At 35.0% G+C, this 18,511-nt stretch overlaps 3 protein-coding genes across 8 annotated transcripts; 1 reads left to right on the top strand and 2 right to left on the bottom strand.

Moving 5' to 3' along the window:
* Positions 1 to 2,893: 2,893 nt before the first annotated feature.
* LOC133702660 (mechanosensitive ion channel protein 6-like) lies at positions 2,894 to 8,162 on the bottom strand. Its single transcript, XM_062126970.1, has 5 exons — positions 5,812 to 8,162; positions 5,190 to 5,313; positions 4,346 to 4,639; positions 4,036 to 4,238; positions 2,894 to 3,410 (listed from the first exon to the last, which is right to left on the bottom strand). Exons 1-5 carry the CDS (start codon positions 7,629 to 7,631, stop codon positions 3,131 to 3,133), a joined length of 2,721 nt encoding a protein of 906 aa, XP_061982954.1. The 5' UTR covers positions 7,632 to 8,162; the 3' UTR covers positions 2,894 to 3,130.
* Positions 8,163 to 10,143: 1,981 nt separating this feature from the next.
* Positions 10,144 to 11,649, top strand: LOC133686902 (protein ROOT INITIATION DEFECTIVE 3-like). Its single transcript, XM_062107002.1, has one exon. The coding sequence runs from the start codon at positions 10,189 to 10,191 to the stop codon at positions 11,569 to 11,571; it is 1,383 nt and encodes a 460-aa protein (XP_061962986.1). The 5' UTR covers positions 10,144 to 10,188; the 3' UTR covers positions 11,572 to 11,649.
* Positions 11,650 to 11,764: 115 nt separating this feature from the next.
* LOC133686918 (protein VTE6, chloroplastic-like) lies at positions 11,765 to 17,524 on the bottom strand. Of its 6 annotated transcripts, none has more exons than XR_009840284.1 (6): positions 16,969 to 17,524; positions 16,077 to 16,330; positions 14,494 to 14,617; positions 13,374 to 13,526; positions 13,053 to 13,157; positions 12,243 to 12,261 (listed from the first exon to the last, which is right to left on the bottom strand). XR_009840284.1 is itself a non-coding variant. In XM_062107005.1 (6 exons), exons 1-4 carry the CDS (start codon positions 17,350 to 17,352, stop codon positions 13,377 to 13,379), a joined length of 780 nt encoding a protein of 259 aa, XP_061962989.1. In that variant the 5' UTR covers positions 17,353 to 17,524; the 3' UTR covers positions 13,095 to 13,157; positions 13,256 to 13,292; positions 13,374 to 13,376. The 6 variants fall into 6 exon arrangements, 3 of the variants coding, with proteins under 3 accessions (XP_061962987.1, XP_061962990.1, XP_061962989.1); XR_009840306.1 differs by having other exon boundaries at positions 13,374 to 13,394; XR_009840290.1 differs by lacking the exon at positions 12,243 to 12,261 and adding an exon at positions 13,256 to 13,292 and having other exon boundaries at positions 13,068 to 13,157.
* Between the last annotated feature and the right edge of the window lie 987 nt (positions 17,525 to 18,511).

The raw sequence follows: 18,511 nt of genomic DNA, 5'->3' as shown, positions 1-18,511 counted from the left end.
TCTCATGGTTATTTTGGAAAAATTTTATTGGTTTTTGATTTTATTATTCAATTTAAATTTATGGTATATTTTTTTCCAATATAGTTTTTATTGTTTTGATTTCTATTTTTTTATTATTTTATAAAAGTTTTAATTATTTTTAATTTTATCATTCAATCTAAATTTATGGTACATTATTTTTACTAATTTGATTCTTAATTTTTTTTAAAGTTATTTTTCTTTTTAATTTCATCCTTCAATTAAAAAATTATTTTTATTTTTATGTCAATTTTAATCTTCATTCTTTTGATTTTATTTTTATTTTTTTACTAAATTGATTTTTCTTTTGAATTTTATCCTTGAATCAAATATAAAATTTATTTTGAATTTCAATTTTGATTCTTACTATTTTAATTGCTATTTTTTTTGTTTTAAATCTTTTTGTGTAATTAAAATTTTTATTTCAATTTTATCCTTTAATATTTGATTAATTGAGATTTAAAAAATAATTAAAAACAATTAAAAATAAAAGAGGATATTAATTTAAAAAAATAAAAAAAAAACAAATTTTAAAAGGGTTAAGGGCTGCTGGGCATGATAGACCTCAAATGCAGTAAGATCTAAAACGCAATGTCTATTTTTTTAAATGAGTGGATGACATGTCCTCCATCCAATTATTATTTTTAATAAATCATTTTACTCTAAAAATAAAAAAATAAGTGGACAATTTAGCCAATTAAATGAGTGGATGACACTTGAGAACCTCAATAAATCATTTTCTAACCATCAAAACTCTTTATAATTACTCTAAAAATAAAATAAAAAAAATTGAAATTAAAACTATTTTACGAGTTTTCTACTTTTTTCAGCATGTTCCCGAGAAACAATAAATTCATTGAACTCTCTTTCCAAAGACAAACCCATAGACATGAACATTGGTTGAATGTAAAAAAATGAAGCTTAGGGCCATGTTTGTTTCTCGAAATTCATTTTCCGGGAACTACTTTCCAAATTTTTCTATGTTTGTTTGCCATTAAAAAAGTTGGTCAATGGAAAACACTTTTCGGTCAACAAAAAACACTTTCCAGTCAAAGAAAAATTTGGTTTGGTTTATAGGAAAGTGTTTTCCCTTTGAACGAAACATAATATACTGAAATACCAGGGACCAATATAAAAAAATTAAAAATTAAAGAATCAAAGTGTAGTTTTACATGCCTTTTGAACATTACAGATGGATGAGGAAAAGGTTGGGTTTTTTTTGTTCTTATTAATTTATGTCCTTGTTCTTTTAATTTTCTCACAACAACTAAAAGTTCTATTATGTAAAATTGACCTCTTATTTAATGTTAGAATTTTTTTGACATCTCGGTGATGGTATGAAATCTAAAACAAATGAAAAAAAATATAAAACCATGACACCACTAGGACTAAATTAAAAAAAAAAATGAAGTCAATTATCAAACAAAAAAGATTAACAATTTGAGGGATCTAGAAGGAAAATTAATCCAATAAACAGTGCTATGAATGAGAGAATGAAGAGGAGACGCACAGTGAGGTTAATGTTAATGTTAATAATTAATATTCTTAATCTCCAGGAGAAGGCAAATGGTGTCCCTTGTGTTGCAGCAGCAGGCTCAGGTGCATATCAGCTTCTTAATCTGATTTCTCAGAGAAGCTTATTTAACCTTCTTTAGCCTATTAGCGTGTGACAATTTAGCCTGCAACTCCAAGTTCTCGTGATCCACGAGAGTTGAAAGATTGGAGGCCAAAAGTCCAACCATGCATTGTCTGCTAGCATTCATGGATGACAACAAGCAAGAAGTGTTCCGAAATACTGCAGCACAGCTGTTTCTATCCTACCAATGATAACGACAATATTGCTACGACTAGAACTGGCCTGTCCCATGAAGCTTAAAATGAAATTCAAGAGGAAAAATATTGATTTTTCTTTTTTTACTTTAGTTACTTTCATGAAACTATTGTTTTCAAGATTTTAACCAGTCCCCTGGAAATTAGTTTACCTTTTCCATTAAATAATAAAATGATCCCCAGTTCATTGAACCAGCAATTCTTCCATGAAAATCTTTAAGCCCATCGCGGATATCTAAAACTGTCCCTGTGTTCGTTCGGCTTGGGAATGGCCCAGATGACTCGAGCTGTTTCCAAACTCTACCTAATCGAGACCACATCTATGGACAGACAGGGAAGAATGCTCCAGATGCTTCTTCATGGGGCATTCTCCAGCTTGCTCCAACTTTTCATGACAGTCAATATTGTCTGGGATGTCTCTCTACATGATGATAGGTTCCCCAGTCCCCACCCTTAAAAATGCATCATGAGTCGCACGGAATACGTTAGAAAAAACAGGAATGCCAACTCCTCATGACCTGACACTCTTGTTATTTTCGTTTCTTTTGCTACATAACATCATCAATGAACCTATCTCCACTTGCAGAAACGAGGTTATGTCGTAAAAGCAATACAGGTGTTCAATTACTAGTCTTGCAAAAAATTTCAAGGATGCGCCATTTACAACACAATTCTTCACCAACTACAACCACACAAAATGGGATCAAATCAATCCGGCCATCTTTTCGCACCCAAGTATAAAACCTCGTGATAGACCAGCAAGTGATATAAATTTGCTAACTATCTATTCACCAAAGAATTCTCATGCAGGCTTGAGAACCTAAGAATTCCCAGACAGGCTTGGGATGTAAAACGGCAATGATGCCTCAAACAAAGCAGTGTATCACATGCTAAGTGGCTACAGGTAACCAATGAACTTAAATCACCATACTGGCATAATCTCTTTAACTAGAAGTTACAAAATTTGCTAGCCAGAAGGTGGGTCAATTATCAGATTATTAGCGAGGGCAGCTGCCATGAGAATCATAATATAACTCTACAAGGATTCACCAACTCTACAGTAGCTAATTATATAACAATATGAATTGGAATGTGGTTCTATAATAGCATCTTGTTTGAAAATGTCACTGTGTACTAATAAGAGCTTCTTGTCGTATAAAACGATATAATACTTTGGAAAATCTCATTGTAACTTACTCTGTCTCCCAGATGCTAGTTTGTCCCCAAAACAGAGCTTCAGTGTCAGAGTGATTGCATATATCTAATATTTTTGTTTCATCTGTCAGCTGGTCCAATTGGCAGGAAGGCGGTCAGACATAACAGGAGGCAAGGCACGAACATTGATGTCAAGAGGAAGCAAGCGATATTGAATGTCAAGCTCCCTGAAAATCTTCATCATCTCATCCAGCAAGAGAGATCGTCTTATAAACCTCTCTCCCATGTCTTGGTGGTTCATCCTATGTGTCAACCAAACTGCTATCCGCACCCGGGTCAAGTCTTCTGCATCCTTGAATATAATCAAGGGGGAAGGATACCAGTGGTCCTTTTTGCTTTCAATATAACTGCAGTGACAGATGCAAGGTTATTCTTAGCATAGATAATCAATTAAAAGAAAATATCTATTGAACTAAATGCGTGCCTGTATAAACTAATGAAAGAACAATAGATAATTGAACCAAGAATCTTAACAGAAAAGAAAATTAAAAACAAAGATTCTCTTTATATGAACACGCAATCATGCATATATGTAACAGTACTTGTGTGTATCTGCTGTTTACCAAGTTTCTAGGTTCCAGTCAGTCAATCAACAATAACTAATTTTTCATAGATAGTATCCAGCTGTACAATAATCTCCAACTCATTCAAAAGACAATTATATTGGATTTAATCTTCCAGAAGGCATAAATTTACAAGGGAAAAGTGCTTTCGGAACAAAACCACAACCTGAAAGAACCGCAGCCATTGAATTTGTGGGCTCCACATGTGGATCCCAGAAAGCAAGGGCTGTGATTATTTTTTGCCAAGGTTTTCATGTTGCATAGCATGATTTATTTTTTGATGTAACTTTATTAATGTGTTTGGATTTAAGAGAACAAACTGTTGTCCAATCAAATGTTAAAATACCATTATCACTTCAGTAAAGAAAACTTGACAAGGCAAAAAAAGGCCTCCCATTTATGTGCTTACCTGCTTATTCTTTGTTTCACAATGGCGATCTTTTCAGCTGGAGTAGCTAGGTGGATGAGGAACTCAACTGCATCCCCCATATCAGGGCTACGGTAGTAGTTGCCAATGGCTTTGGTAGCGAGAACACTGTTTGTGATTATTATCTTCTGGTTGTCAAATCTTAAAAAGACAGTAGTTAAAATGTTCATCTCTTCTACCACCATCTGAAATTTGTTGAAAACAAAATTAGGCCCATAATATATAGAAGTCAAAATTTCTGTCATGGTAAATCCATGAAATTGGGATTCAGTTCATATGTTAGCTTACATACCTGAACTCCATCTATTTCACAGCGATCGCCCACATCAAATGGATGGATCACAAACAAGAAAATAATAGATTCAAACACGGTTTTGCAGGTGTTTCCAAATATGAAAGCCACGAGAAGAAGTTGTGAACTTAGAAAGAGGAGAAACTTGCTTGTAGCAATTCCTAGTATAAGAAGCCAAATAATTGCTATTACAATCCCAACCAGAAAGTTCACCATACGATGCAGTTTGTTCACAGCTGTTTTTGTGTCATTGAGTGTCAAAGCAAGTGCTCTCCGTTCTCTGAAAGCATTGACCTGACAGAATCATACAGCGCCTTGTCATATGACCATAAAATAAAAATCATGCAAGAATATGCCTACACATGACAGTAGTTTGAACAATTACAATCCCATGTCAAGAAAATATGGAAGCAGACAAACTTCACAATTATCCAATCAAATATGAGTCTGCAAAGCAGGCTTACTTTTTGCATAATCCATGACAAGAAAATCCTCATTTAAGAGAGGAGATCATCCAACTGAAAAGAAAGTTATGCTTCTAGGAAATCACAATCTTAGTTTAACGTGAAAAGTGCATAGAACCATTAAAATTTTACATTATTTCAAAGACAAACATCTAGAAAAATCATGTCCACACTTTGACGTTCTTATAGACCTATGGATTGTTAAAAGGTTCCCAGTCCAATCCCATAAATTTACGAGTTCAGGTGCACTTACTACACATTTAGATACCTTGGGATATTTGTAAACTCTACAAGCAAAAGAAGATTCTAGAACCTAATGAGGAATACAAATTACAAGGAGAAAAAAGAAAAAAGAAAAAATATTATTACTTTGTTCTTACCACCCAATTTTTCAAACATTTTTTGCTGATTTTGTTGCTTTCAGATGCTCCCTCAAAGAGACTCATGGCTTTTGAAGCCTCATCTTCTTGCATGAAACGCATGATGTCATCCAGGTAGATATACCTGCATGGTAAAGTAATGACAGAGGATCAATACAGGATGACAATGGTACCACAGAGAAGAACACCATCATAGAAAAACTCAAACAGTTTCTTTATAATTATCAAGCACCTGTCATCATAAACACATATCAAGTATCTCTAGTGTTCCTTGTCCTAGAAGACATTCTATGATCCGTTGATAAAAAAAATTACATAGATTTTTTCAAGCAAAACTGTACAGAACAATACATATTGCATCGTTCACATCAAAATGACTACTTTCATATCAAAGATAAATCCTAACGAAACTTGGAAATCAGTTAAATTTCATATAGCAATGCCCAAATTATCCAACAAGAAGCTGAGACTCGTGGAGCAAGTCAGATACTAGAATAGAGTGAAAATAGATTAAATCAAACACACTAACTAGATTGTAAATGCAGAGAAAAGCAAGACCTGACTAGACAGCATTTAACAAAGGACTCAAAATATGAAAATTTGGGTGGAAATAATGACTTACCGAGACCCTTGCCTAGCAACATTTGTGAATATGTTCCTTGCTGCAGCTTTTGCCTCAAATTCGCTTCTAATCTTTGTAGCTGACTCTTCATCACCGTGATTAGAATTTTGTATCTGCTCATCCAGTGTGGACAGAGCACCATGTCGAATTATATTCACTAGCCTCTTCATATTCCAAGCAGAAACATTCTTAGGATTCAATTTGTGCAAGTGGTTGATTGTTATCCCCTCATCTCCCTCAACAACTTTGTTGGAAAGTGCACGAGAAAGCTTGGGGGTACCAATTCGAGGGCTTTTCTGGAAACTACCACTTCCTATCACCTTTGCACTCAGTGGTGGTGATGGGCTCATTGTTGCCTTAAGGCCAGGGGGCACGGTGGCACCTGCATTCTGCAACTTTTTTACCTCTGCAAGAAGTCTCTCTTCCTCCTCTTCATTTCTTTTCATTTCAACCAAAGGGGGGCCAGATAAGGTTTCGATCACATACTGATTAAACAGCGACTCCTGAATCCGATCAAAGTAAGTGCTCACATGAAATGAAGATGCAAGTACTTTAACCACTAAGGTCTTCACCAACCACAGCAAGGTACCCACCACTAGACACACCAAAACCTTAGTCACAAACGTAAGTGTCGTACTCCTAGTTTCCCTCTCAACTCTTTTGTCAAATAAGTAGTGCCAAGCAATCAAAACAAGCCCTAACCACAAACAATTCTGCACAGCATTCCTAATTCCATAAACAAAATATAAAACCCTTTTTCGCAAAAGAAAATTTCTCTCGATGAAAAACACAATAATCTTAATAACCCAACCAGAAACCAGTCTCCCACAAATCAAAACCAAAACCAAAACCTCCCATTTCCACAACCGGAGTCTCCACAAATTCTTAGTTCTCAAATATGGAATTGCAAGACTACAAACTAAAGCAGCAATAATAACAATCAAACTCAACCATTCAAGTAAAATCCAAATATCAAGCTTATCTTTTTTATACTCATCAGGCAAATCCTCTTCCAATAAAGGGTCATCTTCCTCTTCATCAACAACACTCCCTTTCCCTAAAAATCCAGACTTCAACTGCCCTGACCTCCCAACAACCACTCTCCCTGACTTCTCCGGTGGATGCGGCGGCGGGTCCATCAATCTAGACTTTGTCTTCTCCTTCAACAAACTAGACTTCCTCTTAAACGAGGAGTTGCTACAAAACGATCCGTCGTTGCTAGAACTACACTTCAAAATCTCACCATCACCATTATTTTGATTACGTGGAGAAGAATTCTTGAAGTCCCTTCTCCTCCTCAATGACTCACTTGAGCCGGGTGGGTTTGGGTCAAAAGAAACCCGATTCGTACTAGTGGTAGGAGACTCAGAAACAGGAGGTAAATTCTTATGAGGAACAACAGTCTCGTTTTGAAGATGAGTCATCATCTCTAAGTCCATATCTAAACAAAACTCACCTGATGCTTTCTGTCTGTGCAAGAAATGACCAATCAGCTTCGAGGGTGGATCTTCCTCCTCCATTACTGAACCGCTATCACTAGCACTAGCAGTAACACCACTGTTACTGTTCTGATGACCATTAAAATCAAGTTTGTAGCATCTACTTCCATTAGTAATGGTACTGTTGTTGTCGCCATTCATGAGAGGTCGCTTGTCCTTGTTATTTGCATTGTTCAAGAAATCATAGCTTGACTCCCTCCAAATCCTCCCTCCTCCTCCTCCTCCAGTGTTGTTGTTATTTGACCCCACGTTAACACCTTCATCACAGAACTCGTCCATACTCAAAATCACATCTTTCCGATCAGTTGAATTGAGGGCCATGATGGGTTATTATTACTCAACAGTGAGAATATAAATAATATCCTGTGATAATGTGGAGCTAAGAAGGTGGTGTTTGGAACGTGAGAAATTGTGAGAAAGGAATTTTGTTTTATAGGATTCTTAGCAGTGAGGACGCGTGTATTCATAGGGTGAATAAAGAAAGCATTGAAGTTAACTACTTCTGTTGAATTCTGCAAAGAGAAACAATAAAATTATAAAAGACAGAGAGAAGCGGAGGGAGGAAGAAGGAAGTGTAACAGGTGGCCCCTTGGGTTTTGAGCTTTCAAAGACTGAAAGCGATTGTATGTGGGGGGGAATTGATTTTGTGTCGTGGGGTTCTTAAACAAAAACCCTAGTTTCCTCCTAAATTATGAGGTTGCCATTAGGTTTTAAAAAAGGAAATTATGAAAGTTTTCTCTTCTCTTTCGGTTTTGGGAGAATTAACTCTATAATTTATGCCTAAACCAGAGCTGTGAATCTTTAGTTTATATTTGATGAAGAACGCATTAAATTTGTTTATAAAAGTATATTCTCCTGAAATTCAAAATGCAATTACACGTGAAATCCTAGAAATTATTCGAAAAACCAAACAATTTTTTCTCCGTAGAAACAAGAAGAAGAAGAAGAAGAAGAAGAAACTGCAGCCATCCCAAACCAACCTGCAGCCATGTTTATTAGCTTACACGGGAAGAGAAAGCAAATTACAAGGGAGTTATTGGAAGTTCATCAAACCGCATGCAGCATGGTGACACTCATTATTATCTACAGAAACGTATTCAATGTCTTTAAGATCACTAGAAACGCATTTTGTCTCGGGCAAGAGATGGTCAAATGGGGACACAATCCATGCAGATGGGCAGTTATGATATGCTTTTAATAATTTAATGTCGCCCAACACAATTCGCAATCTCGACGACGGTAATAAGAGGACAAAACAAAAGAACAAATGATTGGGATTTGGGAATTTTTTGACTTGGTGTCGAGTTCGCAATGGTTACTGTTTTTCATGGTGTGAAACCGTGGCGCTTCCGGGGTGTTTACGTACCCATTGTTATTTTAAAATAATTTCTTTTTAAAAATTAATATTTTTAACATTTTCACACCCTATTATGTTTATATTAAAAATAATTTTTTAAAAATAAATAAATTTATTTTAATATATTTTCAAATAAAAAATACTTTAAAAAATAATCATTGTGACACTTTCAAATACCCCAAATATACTAGCAGTTGTGATTTAAAGTATTTTTGTTTGGAAATACATCAAAATAATATTTTTTTATTTGATAAAATTATTTTTCACATCAGTATATCAAAACAATTTAAAATAAAAAAATAATTTAATTTTTTTAAAGAAAAACATAATTTTAACCAGAAATAATGTTTCAAACAATTTCCTACAACCAAACAATACCTTCCACTTCTATATGCTAGCGGCTACAAGAAAGCAATATTCGTGATGCTGACAAGAGAAGACACTAGAAAGGGATGGGATATCAATATCTTCTTCCTCCTTTTCTTTTCTCCACCATGCTAGAAAACCTAACCAAGAATTTTGAAATTGAAGTGGGATGGTCTTTTCGCTCAATTCTTGTTTTTTTTTCCTTTCTTTTTCAAAGGCATGGTGTGGAAAGTGGGATATGCAAAATGCTAGTGATTATAATTTTAAGTAATTCATTTAATTGTTAAAGAGATTTATTCTATTATTTAATTTTCTGAATGATAAATATTAAATTCATCCAAATATACTACATCATTGTGAGGGATACATTCTTAAAATTGTTTCGAGAAGAGATTTAGCTCTGATAATATGTAAGTTGATCCAAGAATACTTTTATTGTTGAATTGAAAAAAATAATTCTATAAGAAAAATTAAGAAATGTTATTGATGGTTTTAGCTATCAATGGTGATTTTGATTCCTAATATGTTTTTTTAATGTGGATAGCAACTAGAGTTTCTTAATCCCTGAAGTTTTAGGATCCTAAGCTGTACAGAAAGAAACTATAGAGAAAACCATGTTATATTTATATATATAAAAAAACTTTAATTCCATAATCTTTATGGGGAAAAAAAGAGTTAGGCATCTTTATTTATATCAATCTAGACCAAAAATCTTTATAAAAAATGATTTTTATTGAAAGTTACATAGCTAATACTAATAGGATCCGATTAGAATTAGGATTCCTAAACTAGACATATCCTTATAAATCTTAATAATTAATTAAATATTATAATAGATATCATTATGCCATAAAATAAAAAAAAATTGCATCCCTCGTTAGTCCCCTGTAATTGGGAAAAATTCTCCCTCGAGTTAATTGTCAAAAATTAAATTTGACCGTACCAAAAATATATATATTTTTTAATATAATATTGTAGCTAGCTTAATCACGAAATAGCATATTTTTTACCCGTGAATTTTAAAATTTAATTTATAGTGTGTGCATGTTAAAAAAAAATCATATCCGAACGCGAAAATGGTCTTGTTCTTGTTCTTGCCACGTGAACCAACCCACCTTCCTAGTTTAACAGGTGTATAAGGAAAGCGAATTGCTGATGATATTAGTAACCTCGTTTTCAACGCCCAAGACAAAAAATCCAACCTTAACATGGAATCCACGTTTGCCCCAAGTAAAATCACAAGACATCCTTTATATTATTTATTGCATGCCCAGTAGCCAGCAGTCCCTCCTGAAGAAAATGTCTTCTTCTCGTGAGATTGTCCTCACTAGCTCTCCTGATGGCCCCATTACTGCTTATGACATCTTCTCAGGCACCACCCTAGCTCGCTTCTCTGGCAGCAGGTCACCACGCCATGGCCTTGTCCTTGCAGGGAAGGCTTATATTGCCGCCTCTCATATCTCCTCAGCCACTGCCTCAGGCTCAATTCACCTGTACAAGTGGTGGTCCTCGACAGCTTTTCACCATCTGCCTGTCCCTGAACCTGTGGCTCCACTTGCTGCCACTCCTGATGGGTCATTTTTATTTGCTGGTGGCGTTTCTGGGAATGTCTATGCTCTTTCCATCCCTTCAGGTAACATTCTGAAATCATTTCCTGCCCACACTAAACCTGTATCCTGCCTCACAATCAGCAATGACGGGTCACTCCTAATTTCTGGTGGTGATGATGGTACCATACTTCTTGTACCAATCTTTCAACTTGTTGAGCAAACAACGGATGGGAATTGTAAAGACTTGATGTTGCATAGCTTTGGTGCACATGATGGTCCAGTTACGGCTATTACTTGTATTGGGTTCTGCCACTATACTGTAATTTCATGCTCAACAGATTGCACATGCAAGTTGTGGAGCCTTTTGGATGGAACAAACCTGCGCAGAATTACATTTCCATGTGCAATTTCAAGGATTGCTTTGGATCCAACAGGGACAGAATTCTATGCTGCAGGGGCAGATGGTTTGATTTATAAGGGATTTTTGAAAGTCGGAAGCAGAAAACAAGTGAGCCCCACGCTTGAATTGGCGATCTTGGCTGACAAACATGGTGCAGCAATCATATCTGCGGTGATGATGAATGCGGGGAAGAATCTGGTATCTGCTGCAGAAGATGGGAGGGTGTATTTGTGGGAAGTTGAAAGAGGGCACGTGATTATGGTTCTTGGCAATAACATGGAAAGCATAAGCGATCTAGTTGTCGCCAGTGGGATTGGTGATGCTAGAAGACAAGGTGTTAGAGTTGGCGAAAACATGAATAAATCTGTTGGTGGAGGTATTGTGCTATCTGGAAAAGAGTTTACCAGATCAGTAAAGGATACAGTAGAGATAGAGGATGTCTTATCTGTGGCAGCAAAAGATAGGAGGAAAGCCATTGATATGCTGGAGTCTGCGATTGGAGTGTACGAGAGACTATTGGAACTCATTCTTAAGGAAGCCAAGGGAGGCACTAGCAGGAGTAGCCATGAGGACAACGGTGACATGTAAACAGATTAGAAATTACAAAACCTAAATGGAGTAAGGAAATCCATAGGCCATAGCACTTGTCATGTGTGAGCAGCGCTAAATTAGGTATATTAGCTGCTTAATAAAAGCTTAGTGTGTAAAACGTTCCCCTAAATTATTTGTCACTGTTTCAGCTATTCATACTTTTGGAGGTTGTGAATTCAAAATTACATCGTTTCCATCAGAAAATTGCCTATGAAGAAGATTAAAAAATCACATTGTTCAGTTGTCAGTCTGATCTCTTAACAAAGGATTAATGCATCAGCTAATAAGAATAAATATACAAATAAAAATGGTAACATTTTGTATCTAACAAATATACAACGAATATTATCCCAAACAGATCCAGAAGTGCTTATAAATACCTCCTTGTTTGGCACTCTGATGCGAAGTAGCAGAGAGCTTTGTATGCAGATCACCAAACAGTCAATCTCACAGCTCGAAGTGAAACAGGGCATTAAACTTTATCAGCGCCTGATCATGCTTTGTTTATCAATAGAACTTGCGGGTGGCTGGAATGATGTTGATGCTAATATCCAAAATGTTCAGGCATTTGTATTCCGGTGATTCATAGATTTAAGCACCCCATTTTTGGAGAATGACTAGCTGCATCAGTACTGCTAAAATGCTGCCCATGGATATGTTGATGACGTTGACAGCATCATTGTTTAGCTGCGGAAAAGGAGCAGAAGCATCAAACTATATAATGTGCTATGCAGAAGTTTATTGGTGAACACAGACTCAAACACCCTATCATATGATTGATGAAATCCTGAACCTAAGCAACATCAAACCAGGTACACACTGGCTGCAATAGAGTTTTCAATACTCGACAGGGTGATGAATTATTCCAATAATCTGCAGAAACTGAGAAGTGGAATATTCTTTCTTAACATGCCCATTTCATAGTGGAGGGTCCAGACAAGCTAGGAGCCATACAATGGCCTCATTTTTTTATTACTCTCTGGTTAAAAGAGGTTCCACACATACAGCATGTATATCCATTAGGTAAATCCAAAACCAACCAGATGCTTCATCTCAACTCAGGTGATAATCCTCAATCCCAAACTAGTCAGGTAAGCTACATGAATCCAAATTTGAACTCAAAGCTAACCACAATCTAACAAAAATAATTAAAATTTAAGGTTCAAGCTGGTTAATGGTCTCCAAACAGTCATTGACAATCAAGTGCAACCCACTCTTCCACACAACTGATCAGAATTCAGAACATATATTGACAATAGCAGAGAAACATAACAAGTACAACTGCTGGCTGTATTCCATAGGTTGGCACACCAGTGACTGCTGAGTTTGAGCCTTCTATGGCTCCTGGAACAGGGAAAAGGGGGTGAGTTATGGGTAAGTAGTCCTTTAAACTCCCCAATCCCCCTCATAGGAGAAAAAAAAAGAAAGATTGTGAGTGCAATATGAGAAATTAAGTGATCTGTTTTTTGCTTGCTTACCCATTGAAACCCTTCTTTATCCTGGAAGGCAGCACCTATTATGCTCTCACCAACATTAGCAATTTGGGAAGCTATCACACATATAACTACTTCAGGTACATTTATCTGATCCATAAAAAGGAAAAGGAGAAAGATCAGGAATATGTCAAAGCAGTTGCACAATAAAATAGTGTGGCATGATCTGACCGAGATTAATAAATAACCTGAAGAAACAGCATTTGATTCAGATCAATAAATAATCTGAAGAAACAGCATACAATTCAGATCAATACATAATCTGAAGGAACAGCAAGCAAATGTTGTCAAAATGGTTGCACCTACCTGTTAAAGTCTCCTTGAATCCTGTTCAGACAGAGGATGCTCGGTTAGGGTGTTTGGAAGTATGGTAGCGATTGCTTTTCAAAGTGCTTTTCGCTTGGAAATATATCAAAATCATTTTTTTTATTTTTTAAACATCATTTTTGACATCAGCAGCTGAAGAAAAATATGAAAACACCAAAAAAATATTAATTTGAAGCAAATAAAAAATTTTCAATTTTTTTCAAAAGCGCTTTTGAAACACAAAAATAAACAGGCGGCTGCCAAATAGATAGACCAAGGGTTCTCTGCTGACTCACCAAAAACATCTTTTCATGTTGATAAATGCACAATGCTTCCTCCAAAAACAAGTAACTTCCTAATTCTTACAGGGAAGTTTTTCACTAAAATATACTTTGTTCATTCTTTAAATTTTAATTGTTTATGTCGAATATAGGGAGAAGGAAGGTTTAACTGAGGGATAAGTTGGACCATGAGCATCATAAAAGCTCAATTCAAACCTTCCATAATGGATAGTGAAGAAATATATCTAAAAGAACTGCAAAAAAAAGGGGGTAATCGTCCTCCGCAGATAACAGGAGTGACTCCATAATACTAGGTTCCTTCCAAATCTCTTTTGGCAAAGTTTCTTCCAAATCGTTTTTGGAAAGGTTTCCACCAAGTTAATCTTTTTTGGCAAGGCTTCAGAAATAAAATGGTGATCACAACAAATAGCTAACTTTCTCATAGCATTCTGTGGGATTGGTGGCAGAAATTAAATGGAGAATATAAAGATCTATGGATCAAGCTAAACCATGTTTTTAGATTTTACATTTGACAGTAACTATCAGCACTAACCTTGCTATAACAACAAAATCTGCGAATATGAAACTATGATAACGCTACTAGCATAAGGTCACGAAACACTGTGACGATCCCCAAAGCAATGTGAGAAAGAAAAAGAAAGAGGCAGGAAAGAAAAGCTCATAGTGCTAACAGCCATTTGGTTGTACATGCAACAATTATTTTCTTATGCTTATAAAGAATACAAGTCAACCTAAAGAAGAATAAATTATACATATAAAGAGTCATTTAAACAATAAAATTGGTTGTGCATAATTAAAGACAAGATGATAAACAATACCTCACCCATGAGACAACCAACGGAGGCAAGAAGTATAGAGGCCAACAATCCAGCTAGTGTTCCCTCAGCACTGACGGCCCCTTCTGTTCCCCTTGGAACTACCTTAAATGTTGTAACAAGGTACCTACTCAAGCCACATAAAAGTGAAATTATAGACTTCTTACAGTCCATAGACAAAACAAAAGATTGAGAAAGGCATCAAAGAATTTCATTAAAATCAATTTTTTTCCTATAAAATACAAGCTTCACTAAACACTGAAACCCTTGAAAGTGCAATGATCAAATAACAAGAAATAATTCCAACCAGCATTTCTAGATTATCAAGTTAAGCTCTCATAAAAATGCTAACCCTCATAAACTAGTGTAACTACAGCATGTAAGGAATTACTCAACTTGTGTGTGCACTTGTGTCTGGGAGTGTGCAAGAACATGTTGCCTCATAGGAAGGTTTCTATTTATTTTTTTCCTTTTTTTTTTCATCAGTTATAAATTGGATAGTAAAAAATGAAATACATTGGATATGAGTCATATATAACAAAAGCACTAACACATTTTACAGGTAAATGATGCAATACTGCTGATTGTCATTGGGATGGCATAATACTACATGCTTTCTTTTCAAGTGAATGAAACATAAACATATGATCTGATTATGCTTATTGTACATGTCTCTGACATTCCATAAAAAAATTTAGAATTAGGTACTTGTGCGAAGTGCACAGGCTTGACATCATAATTACCTAGATACCATATAGAAAACCTGCCCATTTGAAAGCTTGCTTTGACCATTGGATGAGATAAGAATTAAGCTTACATAAGCTTTGAGAAAGCCAACTTTATAATATCTTTATTTACGCTTCCTCTATCATTCATGCTTTGTTATCTAAATTTTATACATTTTCTTTTCAAAATTCCTGCAGTTAAAAAATGTAAATCATAATGGGAACATATCAGATTCATTCTTTTGAAAACCATCTGAAAATAAGAAATGCAAACCTCAAACAGAAAATTATTATCAAAATAAGGTAGTTAATCATTGGAAAGTTAGTCAATCAAACATATCTCCAAAATAACCAGTCTATTTCTTACGTAGTTTCCTCGCATAAACAGCCCTCCTTGAAAAGGTTAGTACATCAATCTAAAGTGTACCCAAACAATGCAGACCACATACACAAATCTTCTATTCCATCTTTTCCTTCTAAGTCAAACCTTAGTTTCTTAAATCAGTCCTAGTTTTCTTATCCCAGCTACCTTCTTAAGCAAGATAGTCCTTGTCTCAAGGCTTACAAGACTACCATTAGTGCAACTGCTACCAATGTTCCAAATTCAGATCTGACTACATGATCAAACTTCTAAATCATCCACAAGTACTGCTTCTAAGTTATTTCTGGAGAAGCTATCACCTATAAAATAAAGAAAAACTAAATAAAACTGGCTGATGACTGATGCTATAAGTAGCAATAGGTTAATGCCATTTAAAGCCACTGAATTCAAAATCCTTCTTAATCATGAATGATCGAATTAAAGTCTAAAAATTCAGAATGAACTGCCACATCCTCACCAAAAAGAAAAGCAATACTTACGTGGTTTTTCCATATGCCTTCCCTATCTCACTTGAGACTGTATCACTCAGCTTGGTACAGAAACTGGCAATAAACCCAAGTCGCCAAAGTGCAAGAAATGCCTCATCCCCTACTTGAAATATTGACAGAAAAGCACACACACAACCGGCAGCACTTGAACCAATGACACTGCCTGGTCCTCTTCTTCCCTTCCTCTTCTCAGCCACTCCTTGAGCTTCCTTCTGTGCCATTTTCACTTTTGTAGCTGCAGTTCCCTAACAGCATAAATTAACTGAATCCTATTAAGAACAAGGTCTTAAATAACAAAAAAAATAAAATTGCAATTACTGATAAACCACCCTCTAAATCAGGCATTTTGTTTTGTAAACAATCGGTTGCTAAAAGTAATCTCTAACTTTTACTATTCAGATCTTGCACATTAGAAATACAAAATAATATATAAGATTGGAGAAAGAGAAAGGAGAAAAGAGAAATCAAAATCCCACATAATATTTTTAACCATTTAAAAGAAATGAAAGGAATTACAAATTAAACCCAGAAAGGACCGAAATTTAGAACAAAATAACTAAAAAAATCCAACACAATGGCAGACTGGAAAATTAATTCTTACACAAAAAATGAACCAAAATTAAATGGACAAAATCTAAATTGAATAGAATCACAAAAAAAGCTCAAGCAACATAAACATGCATAAATATTAAACAAATAACTAGAAAAGACAAAAAGGGCATAAAATGTAACGCCTGAATCACTAAAACAAAAGGAATTCAATTACATAAGCCATTAAAAAAAAACCCAATAAAACGAATCACCAAAACCCAACAAAAACAACCCAAAACATAAATCAATTTAAATGCAAGTAAAGATTCAGTCCTTTTCTTTTCAAACTCACAATAATAAAGTAAGAGGCAACAAGGAGGAACCCAGAAGGACCAAAAGCGCGCCAAGTGAGAGTACCCAACAAAAAAGCAGCAAAAATCCCAGAAAGAGAGAGCCCAGATACCAAAATTGGAGACCCAACAAGAAAAATAGAGAGATTACTGAAAAGCGCTGATTGCCAAGTGGGTGGTGCTGATTGGATCAATCTCATAGCCTCCGATAGAACTCCTTGCGTCGAGATTGCATTTGGTCTGTGAGGGAGCATTTTGTTGTGGGATTTAAGTGTTGGGATGGAAGTGGGGATTAATGGTTTTCTGGGGTGGATTTGAGATTTGGAGAAGTAGAGAGGAGCGAGGAGAATTGGGTGTTTGATGTGGAGGAGTGTCGAAAGTGCCATTTTTGTGTGTTCTGTTTGACTTTAGTTGAAAGTGAAGGCGAAGTGAGAAGCATGAGCATTTGACTATCCAAATTCCAAACAAAACTGGGTTAGAGCTTCGATCAAATTCAGGTTCACCCAATATTCCATTTCTCGGTTAGGGGTTAAGGTTCGAGTCTGGTAATAACTGATAAGTAAGTAATACCTTCCTTTTATCTGAAAATTATTTCTACCGACAGTTAAGGCTCAATCTAAGGCCTGTCCTTCCTAATCTCTAGCGTTTTGGGAGGTGGATCCTCCGATTTTTTTTTTTATATATATATAATTATTATTATGTCTCGTTTATCTCTGTAGTCACACTTTAAAAAAAAAATTATTATTTTTTACTTTACAATCAAGATTCAAATAATAATTGGCTTTATTATCTGTGCTTATTTTTTTTCTTCCTCTTTTTATGAGTGACTAAATTTCAATCTTCATAATAATGTTCCTCACATAAGTTATGCTATAAAAATATCATATGTTAAAAAACACTATGTCTTATAGGATTAAAAGAGTGATTGATGTGAGACTAAACTAACTATTATTGAGAGTTGTTATTTCATTATTGAAAATGATGTCCTTATTATTGTATAGTTTCATGATTTTTTTTAACACAAAATATTTATTTATGAGATGGTTTATTAGATATGATATTTGTAGTAATTTGAGTTATTCCTTTAATTTGCTTATTTGGGACGTTTCATCTCTAGTAGCTTATGAGATTTGTTTTAAGTAAATCATTAAGCATCCTAGATATGTTTAAGATGAGGAATTGATACTTTTTTTTTCTTATTGCTCTTTTAAGAATGGCTTTTTTTTTTACCCTTCTGAAAAGCAATCAGTGTTACATGATTATTACTTTTAAGATTAATTGGTAAATTTACAAGAGTTTAGTTAATTACTAAAGACTATTTTCTCTTTACTTTTAAAGTGTTTTTTTTTTTCAAATTTACAACCCTCAGGCTTTTTCTTAAGGCATTTGCATGGGTAATGTTGAGTTTTTGGCTACAACAATGATGAGTTTCATATACTCGAGTAGCCAATTCTTCAAAAGATTTTAGTTTGATACCTTATAAAATATAACATGGTCTCTAATACATTCCTTAATACACATGTCTAAAGTAGAAGTTTTAGTAAG

The sequence above is a fragment of the Populus nigra genome, chromosome 1 (genome assembly GCF_951802175.1).
Source record: "Populus nigra chromosome 1, ddPopNigr1.1, whole genome shotgun sequence".
Taxonomy (NCBI): domain Eukaryota; kingdom Viridiplantae; phylum Streptophyta; class Magnoliopsida; order Malpighiales; family Salicaceae; genus Populus; species Populus nigra.
Note: the sequence above shows the minus strand (reverse complement) of the source record. Positions and strands in the feature narration are given on the sequence as shown.